The 20,821-nt window shown below is 41.5% G+C and overlaps 1 protein-coding gene across 2 annotated transcripts; it reads right to left on the bottom strand.

Moving 5' to 3' along the window:
- Nucleotides 1-110: 110 nt before the first annotated feature.
- On the bottom strand, nucleotides 111-19,652 carry UPF3B (UPF3B, regulator of nonsense mediated mRNA decay). 2 transcript variants are annotated; one of them, XM_025373597.1, is made up of 11 exons: nucleotides 19,397-19,652; nucleotides 18,395-18,501; nucleotides 18,118-18,224; nucleotides 10,883-10,981; nucleotides 8,547-8,657; nucleotides 7,069-7,112; nucleotides 6,410-6,592; nucleotides 5,976-6,014; nucleotides 3,712-3,872; nucleotides 3,102-3,396; nucleotides 111-1,117 (listed from the first exon to the last, which is right to left on the bottom strand). In XM_025373597.1, exons 1-11 carry the CDS (start codon nucleotides 19,550-19,552, stop codon nucleotides 968-970), a joined length of 1,452 nt encoding a protein of 483 aa, XP_025229382.1. In that variant the 5' UTR covers nucleotides 19,553-19,652; the 3' UTR covers nucleotides 111-967. The 2 variants fall into 2 exon arrangements, with proteins under 2 accessions (XP_025229382.1, XP_025229383.1); XM_025373598.1 differs by lacking the exon at nucleotides 5,976-6,014.
- Nucleotides 19,653-20,821: the final 1,169 nt, after the last annotated feature.

A 20,821-nucleotide genomic window follows, 5' to 3' on the forward strand; every position in this document is an offset into this window, starting at 1 on the left:
ATGAGTTAAAGCTCCCTTCGGCCTCGCCAGAAGGTGAGTGATGTCAGATGTCAAAAATTTAATTTCTCAAAACTCATAGCTATTTAGTAAAGTTAATAAACACACTTAGCTTCACACTTGAATGCTGTTACTATTTATTGACATCAAAACAAAACAAGCTGAGACTAAAAGTTGCTATTTAACAGGAACAGACATTGGTGCAGTTTCCTTCCTGGAGAGGGTATGCACTCAGATCATGAGACCTAAGATCAAACACACACTGGATTGTCAAGAATCAAACAAGGACTACATTTCACCTCTTAATAGAAAAAATGCTGAAGACAAAACATGATGTTTAAAAATATTCTTTATGCTAAGCTCATATAAGCAAACAAAAAACTAAAACTAATCCTAAAACTTTAGGACACTGGATACAGAAGTAACATAACTATCTAAATTTTTGCATCAATGAAAGTGTGATCTATCCTTCACTGTACTTGTACTACAAGGACATGCTTGTTGCTTCTACACTACCCAAAGTCAACACTTATCATCAACAATGCAATAGAACTAGATCGGAACAAGGCTTCAAAGCGACTCTGCTCTACCCAAACTCAGAAAATTCAATTCAGGATGAACAACAGCTTTTGATTTTAGAACCAGCTCTTACTTTTCTCTTGTGTCATATGTGATGAAGTCTTCCTTGACAATTCCCCCTGCAAATTGCAATGCATGTCCTCGCCGTCACCTTTTTCTGACACTTTAAAATTAATTGTAGAAATTGCAAAAGCAATGAAATTGTACTTCCAATTCTGAACCTCAGATCAGATTCCTGCTTTGACACAAGACTTACTCCTCTGCAGTGTACCCCACCAGCACAGCGACTCCCTTTCTCTCTATTCCTTTGCCCTGAAGGCACTTCTGGATTGCTTAACGTGTGCTCTTTGGCTGCCTAGACAGTCAGGACACCTAAGGCCATCTGGACTTATCACTCCTCTCCTCCTTCTTTTCTATGGCTAATACCACTTTCCTGCTTCCTTTCTGCTGCTGAATCTCCAGACTTGGTGCTGTCATCAGGGGGACAGAGTCGATTTCGGCTTCGAGCTCCTGGTTGATAAAGCTGCATCGCTGGACGATCCTGAAGTACAATAAAATATGTTACTGTTACAACAATGCTATTAAGCTTTTATATGGGATTTTTAAGAGTCATAGTTATGTAATACTCAAGTGAAGTCATTTAAGACCAAAAATGTGAGGGCATGGTAAATGACAACTTGCCTACTTCCTCTCTCCATCTCCAAAGAAAAGCAACCATTTTGTAACTACTATTTTATATGCTTGGGTAAATAAATTATTTTTTGGAAATAGGGCCTTACCCTGTCACCCGGGCTGAAGAGCAAGTGGGACGATCATGGCTTATTGCAGCCTCGATATTCCACACTCAAATGATCCTCCCACCTCAGGTCCCTAGTAGTTGGGATTATAGGCACGCGCTACCACGCTGGGCTGTTCTTACATTGTTAGTACAAACGGGTTCTCCCTATGTTGCCCTGGCTGGTTTCCAACTCTTGGGCTCAAGTGATCCTCCTGACTTGGCCTCCCAAACTGTTGGGATTATAGGCATAAGCCATCATGCCCGGCCCTAAGTGCCAGTTTTAAAGGAAGCACAGAAGATAGAGGAACATGTTAACACCACGGGGATGTAATCTGCCAATTCAGAACAGGAAAAGCCCTACAAGACAAATTGGTTTCTGCAACAAATGGTAGGAAAACAAGAGAAGGGGAAATTGTTTAAATTAAAAGAAAACTTGGCTGGGTGCAGGGCTCACACCTGTATTCCCAATACTTTGGGAGGATCGGTCGAGCTCAAAAGTTTAACACCAGCCTGAGCAACATAGGGAGACTTCATCTCTACAAAGAAAATTAAAAATTAGCTGGGCGTGGTGATGCATGCCTGTAGTCCCAGGTACTCTGGAAGCTGAGGTCGGGGGGATCGCTTAAGCCCAGGAGGTTGAGGCTACAGCGAGCTGAGATTATGCCACTGCACTCCAGCCTGGGTGACACAGCAAGACTGTCTCAAAAAATACATTAAAAACAAAAAAGAACTGAAGGAGACATTTCAAGCAAGTATAATTTGTGGAATTTGTTTAGGTCCTATTAAAAAAAGACATTAGGCTGGGCACGGTGGCTCACGCCTATAATCCCAGCACTTTGGGAGGCTAAGACAGGAGGATCACCTGAGGTCAGGAGTTCGAGACCAGCCTGGCCAACATGGTGAAACCCGGTCTCTACTAAAAATACAAAAATTAGCCAGGCATGGTGGCTCGCACCTGTAGTCCCAGCTATTCGGGAGGCTGAGGCAGGAGAATCACCTGAACCCGGGAGGTGGAGGTTGTGGTGAGCCAAGATCATGCCACTGTACTCCAGCCTGGATGAGCTGAAATTACAGGTGTGCACCACCACAACCAGCTGATGTTTGTATTTTTAGTAGAGACGGGGTTTCACCATGTTGGCCAGTCTGGTCTAGAACTCCTAGGCTCTAGCAATCCACCCACCTCAGCCTCCCAAAGTGCTGGGATTACAAGTGTAAGCCACTGCGCCTGGCCCATCATACTATTCTCTATTCTACTTTTGTGTATGTTTACAATTTCTATAGTAAGTTAATAAAAGCCCAGCCAAGACTGAAAAAAAGTTGGCCGGGCATGGTGGCTCATGCTGTAATTCCAGCACTTTGGGAGGCCGAGGCAGGCAGATCACGAGGTCGAGATCAAGACCATCCTGGCTAACACGGTGAAACCCCGACTCTACTACAAACACAAAAAAATTAGCCAGGCATGGTGGTAGGTGCCTGTAGTCCCAGCTACTCGGGAGGCTGAAGCAGGAGAATGGTGTGAACCCAGGAGGCGGAGCTTGCAGTGAGCGAGATTGCGCCACTGCAGTCCACCTTGGGCGACACAGCAAGACTCCGTCTCAAAAAAAAAAAAAGAAAAACAAAAACTTGCAGATTATTAAAGTTCCCCTTTAAAAAATTCTATAATAACAGTGAACTAGCCCTTTCTTTACACTTGCAGGAAAGGGGAAAAAAAAAAACCCTCATAAACAAGTTTAATGACAATCAGTACCTTGTTTCTTATTCGATCTCTCTTGACCACTTCTTCTTTCTTTTCAGTTTTTTCTGAGCTGCCTATTGATTCTGTACTTTCAGCCTTCTTTCCTTTATCCCGAAGTGTGTCTTTCTCTTTTTTCATTTCTTCTTCTTTTCTCTTAAAAGTCTTCTCTTTCTCATAGCGCTCCTTCTGCCTACGGCGCTCTTCTTCTTGCCGCTTCAGCCTCTCTCTTTCTCGAAGAATGCGCTCCTGATCTCGTTCATATTCCCGTTCTCTCTCCCTGTAGTCTCTGCCACTCTCATCTTCAGGTCTGCATGAAAAACAACTCTGAGACAGAACCCTGAAAGATCTTGTAATCACAAATGCAGAACACTGTGATTCTGATTTGGCCCCTGCAATGAGGTTGCACTTTTAGAGCAGAGTGAAAAATACAAGCGTTTTAAAAAGGAACAAAACCCCAAAACCATTCACCCAGATTAAGATACAAGGATATATCTGAAACCGTTCCTCCTCATCCCCCTGCCCTGCATAAAACAGCTTCTCTTAATTCAGGTATATGTCTAGGACATAGCAGCAAAACTAGCATGTATAAATCAAACATAACAAAGAGTCCTTGACTACTGACCTCTTTGGTTTTTCATCTTTAGGTTCACTATCAGAACGCTTGGGCAATGTACAACTTTGCCCACTGGCTCTTTCATCACTGAGATTCTCTTTGTCCAATTTCTTGGCTTTTTCTCTTTTGTCCAATTCTTTTTCATCTCCTTTTTCTGGCTTCTTGAGCAGCTTTAAAAAGAAAATGTTTATTTTTATTTTGAAGGCTGGGACACTATCTTCTGATTCTATTAAAAACCCAGTATACCAAATATTTAAAATTTAGACTAGACAAGGCCCCCTATCTCTGCAGGTGCGCTTAACCTTTCAGGTGAACAACTAGTGCACGAGAGCAGTAATTTACTAAAAGGATGCTATTAAAGTGTTATCCACTTGAACGAAGTGGTTTAATCACTTTGTGGCAATAGGATCAAGACTCCTTTGGCTTTTATTGTGAGGCAGGGTCTCGCTCTGTTGCCCATGCTGGAGTGCAGTGTCGTGAACATGGCTCACCGCAACCTTGACCTCCTGGGCTCAAGTGATCCTCCTGCCTCAGCCTCTTGAGTAGCTGGGACAACAGGTGCACGCCACTACATCTGGCTAATTTTTAAATTTTTTTGTAGAGACAGGGTCTCACCATGTTGCCCGGGTTGGTCTCAAACTCCTGGGCTCACACCATCCTTCTGTCTCCACCTCCCACAGTGCTGGGATTACAGGTGTGAGCCACTGTGCCCGGCCTCCTTTGGCTTTAAGTGGGTCAACCTTTAAGTGAACCAATGCATACTTTGAAGTATGCTTCTGTAGCAAACCAGCATTTTGATATAACTTGATGGGAAACAGCCCACAAATTTTAAGTGCTAGGCAGATCATTTCTGTTGGGACTGTTTTTATGTAGTGCTTGGAATGACAAATATCTTGGTCACCAAAGGAGAGATCCATTGCAGGAATAATTTTGCCTTGAGCCTGAGAATAACATACTTATGATGGTACAATTATCTTGCCATTAGAGATGAATAAAATAATTATTTTGCATTTGATTTAAAAATCTAAATGCCTTATACAACCAAATAGTGAAGTTCCATCTCTACTGAGTAGGAACTCTGTATTCAATGCCATAGATACTGACACATGTTCAAAAATGCCATTGTTTCTCACATCCCTGCTATAAATCTCTCGAGAATACCTCCAAGTGTTGGATAATCAGAGAGATTCTTAGGCAAAATAGAATAATTTCAAGTCTCAGAGTAAAGGCATCATACAAGGTTCATCTCAGGGTGAAGGCATCATGTAAATTACTAAGCAAAAGGCAAAGCACCACAAGACATAAGCACGAAGCACTTTGGCACGCAGACAGCCACTGCAAATGGTGAGTCCAAAATGCACACTGAGAAGCACCAGTGTGAAGTGAGGATACCATGTACAGGTTTCATTGGAAGTGCTCTTATTTCTCCAATGAACATCCTTATTAGAAACCAAGGTGTTCATTACTCTAATAAGAACATTAATGAATGTCTCTAGCATGGCTGGCTCTACCTTCTGCCTTGCTGATTGTTAGGAATAGCAAGTCAAGTCACTTGTGGCATAGCAGACAGAGAGATTGCTGGAAAGAATTAAGATGAGAAACTCCATCCTCCCCCAAGCCCCTCATCAACAGTAATGAGCCCCGTAGAGACTTAGGGAACCCTTACTACATAAACTGCTGAGTTTTCAGGAAGTAAAATAAGGAGACCCTGTCACCCTCTCTGTGAGATTTTCTTTGACTTTATCTGAAGTACTAGGTACTAGTACTTCCCCAGGAAATATGTTGAAACAAGGGCTACCCAAGCCACGCCCTCAGAAGGGAAGTGGCAAGATTGGGATCTTTCTGCAGATTTTCTTCTTCCCAAATGCAATGCATGAATCCGAATCTGCTGCTCACAGATTCCCAGCTATATGCAGGAAGATACTATGGGAGTCATGTGAGAGGGAAAGGCACATAATGCAGGGTATTTATCCCTAGTCCTCCCACAAGGCAGCCAGTTATGAGAAGCGTATAAGAAGATGAGGCATGGTTGTCCTCCGGCTGTATGTCAATGAAGCTTCTGGGAACACAGCAGAGCATCAGGAAGTCACCTGGGCTTCCTTTTAAAGTAGAAATTTATAATAAAATAGTTCAGCTTTTAAGAAGACTCAATTCAATCTGAAGGGGTTTTCAACAAGTAACACTACCACCACCACCACCAAAAGGACTTATTAGCTAAGACCTGTGTGTGTGACATGATACTAGATGCTCTGTATCATGTACTTGGTCCTTACATTTTTCTGATTCACAGCTTGTAACAGAAACCTGTGTACCTGAAGACAGTGGAAAACAAACAAATGAGGTAACTTCATGTATCAATTATGAAGGAAAAGCTGAATAAAACCCATAAATCATGCCAGCCAGCCCTAAGCCCTCATTTACTATGAATTTAGAGGACAGTAGTCTACAAATCAAACATTTTCAATGACAAAAATGGCACAGATCTGCACCAAAGAAATAACATACTACTAAATCCTTTTAAATGATCTTAAATTTAAAAACTAATACTATTAGCATTACAGGAAAGATTTTTATTGGATCACTTCCCCCCAAAAGAGCAAAAACAAAACAAAAAATTCATTTACACCAACACAAGACACATGCATATTTAAAGAAGTAGATACATGCAATTTTTAGCAACATGCAGTCAGCTTCAGTACTCTCATACCTTAATCTTTGGTTCATCCTTTAATTTGTCCCTTTCTGGAATTCTGTCTATCTTCTTTAACTTTTCTATATCTTTCCTTTTTCGTTTCTCTTCTTCTTTCCATTTCCTCCTCTCTTCTTCTCTTTGTCTTTTTCTTTCTATTTCTCTCCTCCTTCTTTCTTCTCTCTTTTCTTCTCTCATTCTCTAGAAAGAAACATCAACACAAGTCTTCAAATAAAATAATCATCACCAAAACCCTAATCAATCCCGAAGGCATGGTAGACCCCGACTAAATAATCTTTCCTTCCTACTTTCTACAAAGTGGCATTCTACCACCGTTACCCCCACTCCACCCAGAAAACGAAAGGCAATGAAGACCAGGACCTGCTAATATTAGTCTTCCACTGCTGCCTTACTATCTCTCCAGAGGCTTTCAGAGTATCAAAAGACTGTCTCTGGGACAACCTAAGAACATTCCAGGTTTGTAGAGTGAACTCCTGGTCCAACAACCAGAGTGAGAGAGAGGGCCAGAAAGTGAGACCAACAAGACAAATCCTTAAAGAGTAACGGTGGAAAAAGAATCTATTTATCCTCTAGAAACCCAATGCTCTTAAAATGTCTATAGAATGCAAAGCAATGAAATTAAAGTATTGAGAGAACTATAAAGACAAAAGATTTACCTGCTTGTTTTTCAGGAAGCTCAAAAGTGGGGTTGTCTTTTTAGCTACATAAATGTAAACAGATTATTAATAATACTTATCAATCCCTAGAAAGGATTCCATTTCTGACATTCCCTGCCAACCACCCAAGGTGGGAAAATGTGTACACCCCTTATGTGGAAAGATCACAATTGTAATATCAGAAAGAAGTTTTACAGCATTCGATTTCAACAATATGGGATTAAAATACCTTTTAAAAAGTGAAGAAATTCAAATTAAAACAACAAAATAATTTCTTAAAAGAGTTATTCCCAATTGATGAGAATTAAGTACTTAGGACATTCTCTTGTTTTACTGAGTGTAAACTTGTTCAACTGGAAGAAGTTGGGGGGAAGGGGCTAAAAATATCTAATCCTTTTGACCCCATAATTTCACTTCTGGGAATTTATTCTAAGAAAGTTACCGGAAATGGGCTTATACTATGCACCTATTAATAAAAGTCAAGTTTTGGAAGAATATTTTTCATTTTCAACATTCTGAATAAGCTATTAGCCTTACAGCCATTTTTTAAAACACGTATTCCTGGCCGGGCACAGTGGCTCATGCCTGTAATCCCAGCACTTTTGGAGGCCAAGGTAGGCAGATCACTTGAGGTCAGGAGTTCGAGATCAGCCTGGCCAACATGGTGAAAACCCCGGCTCCACTAAAAACACAAAATTGGCCGGGCGTAGTGGCGGGTGCCTGTACTTCCAGCTACTTGGGAGAATCCAGATACTGCAGCAGAATCGCCTGAACCCGGGAGGCGGAAGTTGCAGTGAGCCGAGATTGCGCCACTGCACTCCAGCCTGGGCGACAGAGCAAGACTCATCACACACACACACACACACACACACACAGAGAGAGAGAGAGAGACAGAGAGAGAGAGGGAAAGAGAAAAAGAGAGAGAAAGCAAACAACAACAACAACAAAAAAAAAACACAAAAAAACCCCACATATTCCTTAGGATAAATTCCTGAGTGGAAATCCTGGGTCAAAGATTATGCTCATGTTTACAGCTACTGATACAGTAGTGACAGCCTATTACTGAGAACCAACATCCAAGCTAGAATTCCTCAAGTAGTTTTCAATTTTGCAGTAACTAATTTCATTTTTTGGTATTTTCAAGTCAAAATTTTTTCAGGAATATGAACTTATTCCTAGAAAATACCAATTGACCTTCAAAGGCTTACCACTGTCTAAACGTTCCTTATCAGCCATCAAACTTTTTGTATTGATATTACATTTGTGTGACACTAAATAGGTCGAAGAATTTTTCCCACCTTATTAATGGATTCTCATAATGCTGTGAGGCAGGTATTACCATCTGCATTTTACAGTAGCAGTCTCAGAGAAGCTAGTAACTTCCCCGAAGTCACACAGCTAGCAACTGAGGGAGGTAGGAGACAGACTTAGGTACTGTGATGAAAAGGCTGTTGCCCTAATTCCTTTTGCCCACTTACCTATTAATTCTCTATTTTTTGCTTCTATTTCCTCTAGCAGTGTCTCCGGAGTAGATGTCATTTTCTCATTATCTGTGGCATAACTTTCCAAAAACTTTCTATATTCTGGATCTAAATAATCATTTAAGGAAACAGAAAACATAATAGACTTTAAGCAAAAAAGAAGACATTATCTAGGATACTGATTTATCAAATAATTTTTTACTTCATGGAAGATTAAAAAAAAACCAAACCATACCCACAAGGTAGACTATTTAGAGCTTAATTGGTCATTTGCTCTCAGAACTCCTATAACTGATACTCACTATAGGAATCTGGTATAACACGGAGGTCAGGAAAAATGAGACACCATGCATTATAACAGAACCACTAGGGGTATTACATAGTTTGCTTTTAAAAGTCACTGTCGGCCGGGCGCGGTGGCTCAAGCCTGTAATCCCAGCACTTTGGGAGGCCGAGACGGGCGGATCACGAGGTCAGGAGATCGAGACCATCCTGGCTAACACGGTGAAACCCCGTCTCTATTAAGAAATACAAAAAACTAGCCGGGCGAGGTGGCGGGCGCCTGTAGTCCCAGCTACTCGGGAGGCTGAGGCCGGAGAATGGCGTGAACCCGGGAGGCGGAGCTTGCAGTGAGCTGAGATCCGGCCACTGCACTCCAGCCTGGGCGACAGAGCGAGACTCCGTCTCAAAAAAAAATAAATAAATAAATAAATAAAAGTCACTGTCCTACTAAACTAAGTTAGGTGTTCCAAAAAGATAAATTAGAGAGAAGTCCTAGGTGTGGCACTTGAGGTGACTGTAATTCCTGGAGTTCTCTCCTAGACCTCTGACCTCTGACATCAGAAAGGGTGACACATCTAAGGCACTATATTGCTTGTTTCTATATGTCACTTGATCAAGTCTTCCAGATCTAAATCTGTAATAAAACCAATATCACAGCTATGTGTTATTGAGTCTTTACTGTGTTTTTTTTTTTTTATAAAATACCTGTAATAGTAACAAATGATGGAAATTAAACTAGATGATTCTAAAACATCAATCTGATATAAAATATGGGCCTAAGTCCTTATCCAACATAAAGAGTTGTGTAACAGCTATCTAACATAACATTACAAAGGTCTCAAAACCTGGAGCCAGTATACCTTAAATGGCAATTATTTTGGTTTTTCAGTTATTGTATTTCTTTTTTTTTTTTTTTTTTTGAGACGGAGTTTTGCTCTTGTTGCCCAGACTGGAGTGCAATGGCGTGGTCTCAGCTCACTGCAACCTCCGCCTCCTGGGTTCAAGCAATTCTTCTTCCTCAGCAGCCTCCCAAGTTGCTGGGATTACAGGTGCCTGCCACCATGCCTAGATATTTTTTGTGTTTTTAGTAGAGATGGGGTGTGTCACCATGTTGGCCAGGCTGGTCTCAAACTCCTGACCTCAGCTAATCTGCCCGCTTTGGCCTCCCAAAGTGCTGGGATTACAGGTGTGAGCAACCGCACCTGGTCTCAGTTCTTCTATTCCTGTTCAACCTATGTATGTAGCTAACTGTATATTCAAAGACCAGAAAATAGGAGGGACAACTTCAGCTACTTTATATAAAGTTACCTGGGTATGGAAATTTTCCTACGACACTTCAAACCTTCTTCTTTATAAATGGAAACCAAAAGTCAAATAAATAATCATAAAAATGGTGAGGCCTCAAGAAGCACCTGTTAAACTTTGAAACCTGATTTTTTGTCCACTATATTCTTTTTCTTTTTTTTTTTTTTTTGAGATGGAGTTTCACTCTTGTTGCCCGGGCTGGAGTGCAAGGGCACGATCTCGGCTCACTGCAACCTCTGCCTCCCGGGTTCAAGCAATTTTCCTGCCTCAGCCTCCTGAATAGCTGGGATTACAGGCATGTGCCACCATACCCGGCTAATTTTATATTTTTAGTAGAGACAGGGTTTCTCCATGTTGGTCAGGCTGATCTTGAACTCCTGACCTCAGGTGATCCGTCTGCCTTGGCCTCCCAAAGTACTGGGATTACAGGCGTGAGCCACCACGTCCGGCCTTTCCACTATTTTCTAATCAATAAACCTATGGTGATTTGTTACTCAATAGTCAACATTATATTGTTCAATGGTTGAAGAATGAAATGCCCTAGCCAAAGAGAGCAGAAATTCTGTGCAAGAAACCCTCTCTATTCTAACAATTAAGCAAAGCTTCCATTGGCAAATAACATTTCTCACTTACTTTATTTTGTATATTTTCTAATTTAAAATTTTGGGGTCGAATTAACTCTTGCAAAGATATTATTTTTAAAAACCCCACAGCAATAGCATTATATAATTAGAGCTATACTATACCATCATCGATAGTCCCGACTTTGGTATCTCTTTTCTTAGTCTTCTTTTTTGCAGCTTTTTGAAAAGGTGCAAATTCTACTATAGCGGGATATTCCTGACCTGTTTAGGAAAAAAATACCACACTTGCTATAACAAAGAAAATGTCAAAAGTGGATATAATGGAATCAATCCATTGCTTTCTAGGACTTTTTTGATGGCAGTCTTCTGAAGAGGGTCTCCCAAAGGCATAAAGCACACTGGCACAACCATAATCAACACAGTAAAAAAGGAGCCACAAATTCACACTGATAACATAATGAAACAATACGGCATGGAAGTAAAATATTCATTTAAATTCAACTTATAAAATGTGATATTTTAATGTGAAAAAGACCCTACAAACTAATTTTCATTTAAAAATGTTAGAAATCTCCAAAATAGGCAAATCTATAGAGATGGAACGTAGATTAGTAGCTGCCTGGAGTTTGGGGTAGAAGTGGTGAGAAGAGGCCGGGCGCGGTGGCTCAAGCCTGTAATCCCAGCACTTTGGGAGGCCGAGACGGGCGGATCACGAGGTCAGGAGATCGAGACTATCCTGGCTAACACAGTGAAACCCCGTCTCTACTAAAAAATACAAAAAAAACTTAGCCGGGCGAGGTGGCAGGCGCCTGTAGTCCCAGCTACTCGGGAGGCTGAGGCAGGAGAATGGCGTGAACCCGGGAGGCGGAGCTTGCAGTGAGCTGAGATCCGGCCACTGCACTCCAGCCTGGGTGACAGAGCGAGACTCCGTCTCAAAAAAAAAAAAAAAAAAAAAAAAAAAGAAGTGGTGAGAAGAATGAGGAGTGACAACTAATGGGTACGGTTTCTCTGAGGGGTGATGAACATGTTCTAAATTTAGATTGTGGTAATAGGCTCACAAGTCTATGGATATATTAAAATTCACTGAACTGTATACTTTAAAGGGTGAATATTTTAGGCATGTGAATTATATCTCAATAAAGCTGTTATTTTAAAAAAGTGTAACTATGTGAGGTGATGTGTTATGTGAGGTGATGAATGTGTTAACTTGATTGTGGTAATCATTTCACAATGTATACATATATAAAATAATCACGTTGGGCCAGGCACGGTGGCTCATGCCTATAATCCCAGCATTTTGGGAGGCCGAGGTGACAGGATGATCACTTGAGGTCAGGAGTTTGAGACCAGCCTGGCCAACATGGTGAAACACTGTCTCTACTAAAAACACAAAATTTAGCTGGGCGTGGTGGCATGCATCTGTAATCCCAGCTACTCCGGAGGCTGAGGCATGACAACTGCTTGAACTCGGGACGCAAAGATTGCAGTGAGCCAAGATCACGCCACTGCACTCCAGCTTGGGCGACAGAGTGAGATTCCGTCTCAAAAAAATAAGTAAATAAAAATACAAAAATTAGCCAGGCGTGGTAGTGCATGCCTGTAATCCCAGCTACTTGGGAGGCCAAAGCAGGAGAATCGTTTGAACCTGGGAGGCGGAGGTTGCAGTAAGCTGAGATTGTGCCACTGTACTCCAGTCTGGTAGAAAAAAAAACAAAAAAAAAACCCCCCAAAAAAAAATTATCACACAGTAAAATTTAAATATATATTATTTGTCAATTATAGCTCAATAAAGCTGGGGAAAAAAATCTATTAACACTTAAAAAAAATACACCAGGTCACCAAAAGCACAGGCAACAAAAGTAAAAATCCAGAGGGCAAATCTCATATTAAGTGTTCTTACCACAATAAAACAAAAAGATAAAGTATATCTCTTATTTAAAAAAAGTAAAAAATAGATAAATTGGACTATGTCAAAATTAGAAACTTCTGTGCATCAAAAGACACAATCAACAGATTGTTTCCACGTCTTCCATGGGTTGCCTTTTCACTACTCATGGAATGGGAGAAATATTTGTAAACCATATTATCTGATAAGGGGTAATATCTAGAATATATAAAGAACTCCTATAACTCAACAACAAAAAACCAAATAACCCAATTTAAAAAATGGTCAAGACACTTGAATGACATTTCTTCAAAGACAGTATAGAGATGGCTAACAAGCATATGGAAATACGTTCAACATTACTAGTCATTAGGGAAATGCAAATCAAAACCACAATGAGGTATCATCTCACGCCTATTAGGATGACTACTATCAAAAAAGCACGAAATAACAAGTGTTGGCAAAGATGTGCAGAAACTGGAACACTCATGTATTGGTGGGAATGTATAATGATGCAGCTGCCACGGAAAACAGTATGGCAGTTCCATAAAACATTAAAAATAGAATTACCGGGCCAGCCTGACCAACATGGTAAAACCCCATCTCTACTAAAAGTACAAAAATGATTTGGGTGTGGTGGTGGGCACCTGTAATTCCAGCTACTCAGGAGGCTGAGGCAGGACAATCGCTTGAACCCAGGAGGTGGAGGTTGCAATGAGGGAAGATCGCACCATTGTACTTACTCCAGCCTGGGCAACAAGGGTGAAACTCCATCTCAAAAAAACAAAAAACAAAACAAAAAACAAAAAAGAATTACCGGCGGGGCACAGAGGCTCACACCTGTAATCCCAGCACTTTGGGAGGCCGAGGTGGGCGGATCACCTGAGGTCAGGAGTTTGAGACCAGCCTGGCCAACATGGTGAAACTCCATTTCTACCACAAATATAAAAAATTAGCAGGGTGTGGTGGCCCGTGCCTGTAATCCCAGATACTCAGAAGGCTGAGGCAGGAGAATTGCTTGAACCTGGGAGGCGGAGGTTGCAGTGAGCCGAGATCGTGCCACTGTATTCCAGCTTGTGTGACACAGATAGACTCCGTCTCAAAATAAACAAGTAAATAAATAATAAAATAAAAATAGAATTATCAAATGACCCCAGAAATTCCACTTCTTGGTATATATCCAAAAGAAGTGAGAGCAGGGACTCGAATATTTGCACATCTGTGTTCATAACAATATTGTTCACAATAGCCAAGAGTGGAAGCAACTCGAATACCCCTTGACAGACGAATGGATACACAAAATGTGGTATATACATATAATGGAATATTAGTCTTAAAAATGAGGCTGGGGGCAGTGGCTCATGCCTGTAATTCCTAGCATTTTGGGAGGCTGAGGCAGGTAGATCACTTGAGGTCAGGAGTTCGAAACAAGCCTGCCCAACACAGTGAAACCCCGTCTTTACCAAAAATACAAAAAAAATTAGCCAGGCATGGTGGTGGGCACCAGTAATTCCAGCTACTTGGGAGGCTGAGGCTAGAGAATTGCTTGAACCCAGGAGGCGGAGGTTGCAGTGAGCTGAGATCACGCCACTGCACTCCAGCCTGGGCAACAGAGCAAGACTCCATTTCAAAAAAAAAAAAAAAAAAAGAAAGAAAATTCTGACACATGCTACAACATGGATACACCTTGAGAATATTATGCTAAATGAAATAAGCCAGGCAGACACTGTATGTTTCCACCTATATGTGGTACCTAGAGTAGTCAAACTCATAGAGACACAAAGTATAATGGTGGTTGCCAGGGGCTGCAGGAAAGGAAATAAGTTGTTTAATGGGTAAAGAGTTTCAGTTTTGCAAGATGAAAAAGTTCCCAAGATTGTTGCACAACAGTGTGAATATACCTTAATGCTACTGAACTGTACACTTAAAATGGTTAAGATGGTAAATTTTATGTTATGTGTATTTTACAATTTTTAAAAATGCAGAAGGAAGGCTGGGCGCGGTGGCTCACGCCTGTAATACCAGCACTTTGGGAGGCCGAGGTGGGCGGATCACAAGGTCAGGAGATCGAGACCATCCTGGCTAACACGGTGAAACCCCTTCTCTACTAAAAATACAAAAAAAAAAAAAAAAAAAAATTAGCCGGGCGTGGTGGCAAGTGCCTGTAGTCCCAGCTACTCGGGAGGCTGAGGCAGGAGAATGGCGTGAACCCGGGGGGCAGAGCTTGCAGTGAGCCGAGATCGCGCCACTGCACTCCAGCCTGGGCTACAGAGCGAGACTCCGTTAAAAAAAAAAAAAAAGCAGAAGGAATGAGGTAATGACATGTTATATGTTACAACATGGATGGACCTTGAAAACATCGTGCTAGGTAAAAAAAGCCAGTCAGAAAAGACCACATATTGTATGATTACATTTATATGAAATGGAGGGAAATCATAGATACATAAAGTAGATTAGTGGTTGCCAGGGGCTGGAGGGAGAGAATGGGAGGTAACTACTAATAGATATGGGTTTCTTTTTGGAGGGATGAAAACATTCTGGAATTAGTACTGATGGTTGTACTACTTTGTGAATATACCAGAAACCACTGAATTGTACGCTTTAAGAGGATAAATTTTCTATAGGTGAGTTATATTTCAATACAAAACCCTCAAGTGACTAATGGGAAAAAAATTCACAAGCACCCTGTCACAGAATGTCAAAAACAAGGTATCCTATCCTTAAATCACTGGCATATAGACATAAGAAAAAAAATAAAAATAAATAGAATTGACCAGAAGGCACTGCAAAGCAGTCATAGAGGAAAAATTATGTTGGGAATCCCAGTGAGTACAGAATCAGATTAGCTTCAAAACTGTGATATATTAGGCCAGGCATGGTGGTTCATGCCTGTAATTCCAGCACTTTGGGAGGCTGAGGCAAGTGGATTGCTTGAGGCCAGGAGTTCGAGACCAGCCTGGTCAACATGGTAAAACCCCATCCCTACTAAAATTACAAAAATTAGCTGGGCGTGGTGGCACGTACCTGTAATCCCAGCTAAGTCGACAGGTTGAGGAATGAGAATTGCTTGAACCCAGGAGGTGGAGGTTGTAATGAGCCAAGACTGTGCCACTGTACTCTAGCCTGGGTGACAGAGTAAGGCTCTGTCTCAAAAAAAAAAAAAAAAAGAAAAAAGAGAAAAAAAGAAAAGAAAAAAGGAAAGAAAATGAAAAAAACAAAAATACAAACCAAAAACCAAAATATATTTGAGAAGGAATAAATAAACCAGACTGAAACAGAGGGAAATTGTGGAAGACAGGCTGAAGAAACAGAAGTGAGGCCAGAATATGGAGAACCCTGACTACCAGGCTAAGGAGTTTGGACTTCTTTCCCCCAACAGTTAATTTAAATCATTATTTTCAAAAAGATTAATTTCATGGCAATATAATAGACTGAATTATACAAGAATGGAAAAAATGGAAAATCCTGTAAGTTTAGAGACAGTGGTTGTCTAGACATTAAGTGATGAGAACATAAAGTGTGACTGAAAGTCTAGGTGAACAAGATATTAAAAAAACAATAAAATCCAGCCTGGGCAATATAAGTAGACCTTGTCTTTAAGATTTAAAAACAAAACAAAACAAACGAACAAACAAAAACCACAATGGGGAAAGGATAGTCTCTTTAATAAGTGGTGTTGGGCTGGGTACGGTGGCCTGCACCTGTAATCCCAGCACTTTGGGAGGCTGAGGTGGGGGGATCACTTGAACCCAGGAGTTCAAGACCAGCCTGGGTAACATAGCAAGACCCCAGCTCTATAAAAAAATTTAAAGAAAATTAGCCAGGCATGGTGACACGCGTCTGTAGTCCCAGCTACTCAGGAGGCTGAGGTGGGAGGGTTGCTTGAGTCCAGGAATTCCAGGCTGCAGTGGGCTATGATTGCGGCACAGCACTCCAACCTGGGTGGAGACCCTGTCTCAAAAGATAAACAATAAATTGACAAGATTCATAACTTACATGTAAGAGATTTTAAAAAAGGAAAAAATTAAACACAACTCAGATTTCCAGGCTAAGTAACTAGAATCTAGTTAAATATCTACTGGAATAAAATAGTTGGAGTGGAAAAATAGCTGGCTTGGGGAGATTAATAAAAGTTGGACAAACACTGGCAATCCTTCAATTTTTACTGGCATAGTCCCTGACAAAAATTTAATTTTTACCAACTTTGAAGGAATATTGAAAAAAACAAAACTAAACAAGAAGACACACTATTTACCTATAATTGCAAACCAAAAAGAAAAGTGGCAAATGGCAGCTTAGACATTCTCTGGCTAAATGTTGTAGGTAGCATATAATAGAGTGTTAAAGCAGAAATGTGTCTTGCCTATAGACTGGACCTTTCTAGATATAAAGTAAGAGAAGTATCAAGTTTTTTTTTTTTTTTTTTTTTTGAGACAGAGTCTGGCTCTGTCACCAGGCTGGAGTGCAGTGGTGTGATCTCGGCTCACTGCAACCTCTGCCTCCCGGGTTCAAGCGATTCTTCTGCCTCAGCCTCCTGAGTAGCTGGGATTACAGGCGCCGCGTTCGGCTAATTTTTTTTAGTATTTTTAGTAGAGACGGGGTTTCACCATGTTGGCCAGGCTGATCTCGATCTCCTGACCTCGTGATCCACTTGCCTCGGCATCCCAAAGTGCTGGGATTACAGGATTACAGGCGAGAGCCACGCACCGGGCCGAGATGTATCAAGTTTCTTTTTTTTTTTTTGGAACGGAGTCTTGCTCTGTCGCCCAGGCTGGAGTGCAGTGGCGCGATCTCGGCTCACTGCAAGCTCCGCCTCCTGGGTTCACGCCATTCTCCTGCCTCAGCCTCCCGAGTAGCTGGGACTACAGGTACCCGCCACCACGCCCGGCTAATTTCTTGTATTTTTAGTAGAGACGGGGTTTCACTGTGTTAGCCAGGATGGTCTCGATTTCCTGACCTCGTGATCCGCTTGCCTCGGCCTCCCAAAGTGCTGGGATTACAGGCGTGAGCCACCGTGCCCGGCCAATGTATCAAGTTTCATGTTTTAATTATATACAACTTTGTGAGAATGTTCAACAGTATCCCAACTGGGAACTGTTGGCTTAATGGATTTGAATTAAATGTTTGTCTTTGAAGCAAAATAAGAAGTAAATATTTAAAACTTATCAAACAAGTTTAAGAGTCACTTATCAGTACTGCAGCTGAAACTCTATAGTCAAAACAGCAGGTTTAAGCCAGGGCAAAAAATTTGTCACACGAGGGGAAAACAGTTGCAATTTCATTCAGTTGATCAAATTAAAAAAATAGTAAGTTAATAAAAGTAACCAAGGACTGTGAAAAGTCACATGTCTATTTATAAGACTGCAACAAGCTTATCAAATGTGTAAAACTCTTTACTTAAATGTTGCACATTTTATCACCCAGGAAGCAACGCAATGCACACTGTCTTAAACATACAAATGACAAAGAATGACAAAGAAATTCCCTTTTTATTTCAGTTACCAGAACTCACCTTTATTGTCAAGGAATACATAACCATCAAAGCGATCCCTGAACAAAATAATGTCCTCTTGGTTTTTAAAGTTGATGTATGCTCTGGCATACATATGAGGATACAAACTGCAGAGAGGAAAGCAATTATGTAAATATACTTGCAGGTGTCTGGCCCAATTACAAGTATGCATATATTAAAGACAAGCTCAAAAATTAAATGGAAAACAGTAGGATAAAAAGAGTGAAAGAAACCTTTTTCATTTACCCCTTTCCTTTTTTTTTTTTTTTTTTTTTACCTCGTATCATTAGAAAAAAACTCAAAATAATCATGCTCAGGCATAGGTTGAAGATGTTCCTGAAGCTGCTCCTTGGTCAAAGTGGGAGGTAATCTTCGAATTACCACCTTAAGAAATGCATAAGGAAAATAAAATTAGTAAAAATCAATTTTCTCTCATACCTGAAAGAATCACAGTTCCTGAAGAAGACTGGGCTTTTTAAAATATGAGATCACTTGTAAAAACCCAGGAGAAAATATTCTGCAGCCCAATGCTCAGAATTAGTCAAAGATAATAGTAACGCGGTTTTAAAAAAAGCGCTTGGAAATGAGAACCACCTGGAGCAGGGAAAATCTCAGGTTTTGCTCTTTACAGCCCTGCAGTTTACCAGGTTTGTGCATCATTTTCGATCACCCATTTTTTAACAGATCTAGTGGCAAAAAATTAGTAAGCCAACCCCGGTCTTTGTGGGTGCCACGAAATCTTGATTTAGTAACAAGTTTCTCCCACGTCCAACACATCTTAAAACAAAATCCTTGCCCATTGAACTTAAGAATTCAAAACTCTAACGAATACAAAAAATCCACCCATTGCTCTCAAAATAGGATGCTCTCGATCTACCCTCCCGTACCATTAATCACCCTGAACTCTCCCCCAACTCGCCTCCATGAATAATATTCCCATCCCTCATGTCTCCTTCAGTATTTAATATTTCTCCCCAATTACACCTTTAGTTCCTCATTCTTTATACCGTCGCTCTCTCCTCCCATTATCACCTCACAGCTCTGACCTAAACCCTTCCCGTTTGGGGAGTCCCCCCTTTTCCTCACCCCTACCCAGGATTTGGCCGGGAGGGGCTCTCCCCATTTCGGGAGAAAGGATAAACCAGGATGGTGCGACTTCCATTCAGGCGAAGAGAAGAACGGGAACGTGAGAGAGAAAGGGGCCGGCCCCATTCCCAGCCATCCTCCCCGCGCTGCGGACCCGTCCCGCCCTCTCCCGGGCCAGCGGCCGACCGGGCACCTTGCTCAGCGCTTCTTTCTTCTCCTTGTTGCGATCCTGCTTATCTTCCCCCTTGGAGCTGTCCCCCGAGGTCCCACCACCGCTGCCTGTGGCCCCGGCGGGGGTTAACAAGGTTACTCGCTTCTCCTTAGGCCTATGCTCCTTCTCTTCCTTCATGGCTACGTCCCCCGCTGAAGCGGCTCGGCCGGAACGGGGCTACCCCGGGCACCAACGGCTCCAGGGAACCTCCCGTCAAAGCTCCGCCCCCAACAAATGCCCCTTATGATAAGTCAGGCCCCACGTTCCACTGGGGCCTGCCAAGCTCTCGCGAGACTTGGGCCTTTCCCAGTGCAAAGGTTTTAACACCTGGTTTTTACTTCCCGCCCGCCAAGTTCCTGTGCCACCCAATCCCCTCGCGGCGCAGACTCCCTCTGGGCCCGCCCCTTCGCGCGTCATTAGCAACTCCGCCATCTTGAAGTGACTCTGTCGGGGACTACAAGTCCCGGCATGCAAAGCAGCTGCCCGCTTTTGTTGGGCGTTCAGGAGCCAGAGGTATCTCAGGGTCCCTGTTTGTAAGTAAATCGAATCCTTTCATCTTCAGAGTTTTTCAGGTCGAAAGATACGTTCTGCACGCTTAGTTTCCATCGGATAAACTCAATGCCGTCCAAATTTTGCCTCACTAGGGGAGCGACTTGTATATTTTGTCTTTGAATTCAGAGGCTTTAGAATTTATTTTCCTACAACTCAAAGAAAGAGCCTAACATTAAAAAAAATTTATTTTCCTTATATTGATTAGGATTTACAGATACTTAGTAAACACTACAATATTAGCCGAGTTCAGTGGCGCGCGCCTGTATTCCCAGCTGCTAGGGAAGGCTGAGAAGGGAGGATCTTGAGCCCAGGAATTCGAGGCTGCAGTGAGCCATGATCGCGCCACTGCACTCCAGCTTGGGCGACAGAGCGAGACCCTTTATCTAAAAAAGAAGGATAATAATAAATAAACACAAGATACTGATATTTAAAGGAGTAATATGACCAAAATATACGAGATTTGTTTTCATCACCTTATTTTACAAAAGGATCATTCTCCCCAGGTACTGATGTCCCACAGGGAAGGGAATAAAAATAAAACCCAATTCGATTTAGTTGTGATCACCCTCTTCACTTAAAAAGGGCCAATTTTACATTATTTATAATAACTCCAAACTGGAAACAATCCAAATGTTCTCAACAGGCAAAGGGATAAAACAAAATATGGTACAGCCATAGAATGAAATGCCACTCAGCAATAAAAATTAACTATTGATATACGCATCAACATAAGTGAATCTCACAGTGATTATGTTGAGTAACAGAATCCAGACACAAAGAGAGTACATGTTGTACAATTCCATTTATATGAAATTTTAGAAAAGGTAAAACCACAATGATAGAAAGCACTTCAGT

Source organism: Theropithecus gelada, chromosome X (assembly GCF_003255815.1).
Source record: "Theropithecus gelada isolate Dixy chromosome X, Tgel_1.0, whole genome shotgun sequence".
Classification (NCBI taxonomy): domain Eukaryota; kingdom Metazoa; phylum Chordata; class Mammalia; order Primates; family Cercopithecidae; genus Theropithecus; species Theropithecus gelada.

Excerpts from the sequence above, each read along its gene's own strand:
- UPF3B (XM_025373597.1), bottom strand. The coding sequence starts at position 19,552 with ATGAAGGAAGAGAAGGAGCATAGGCCTAAGGAGAAGCGAGTAACCTTG. Across the intron at positions 6,015-6,409 it reads AGGATGAACCAAAGATTAAG|GTACACAGGTTTCTGTTACA; the intron begins GTATGAGAGTAC and ends CACTGTCTTCAG. Across the intron at positions 1,118-3,101 it reads GAGATCGAATAAGAAACAAG|GATCGTCCAGCGATGCAGCT; the intron begins GTACTGATTGTC and ends ATTGTACTTCAG.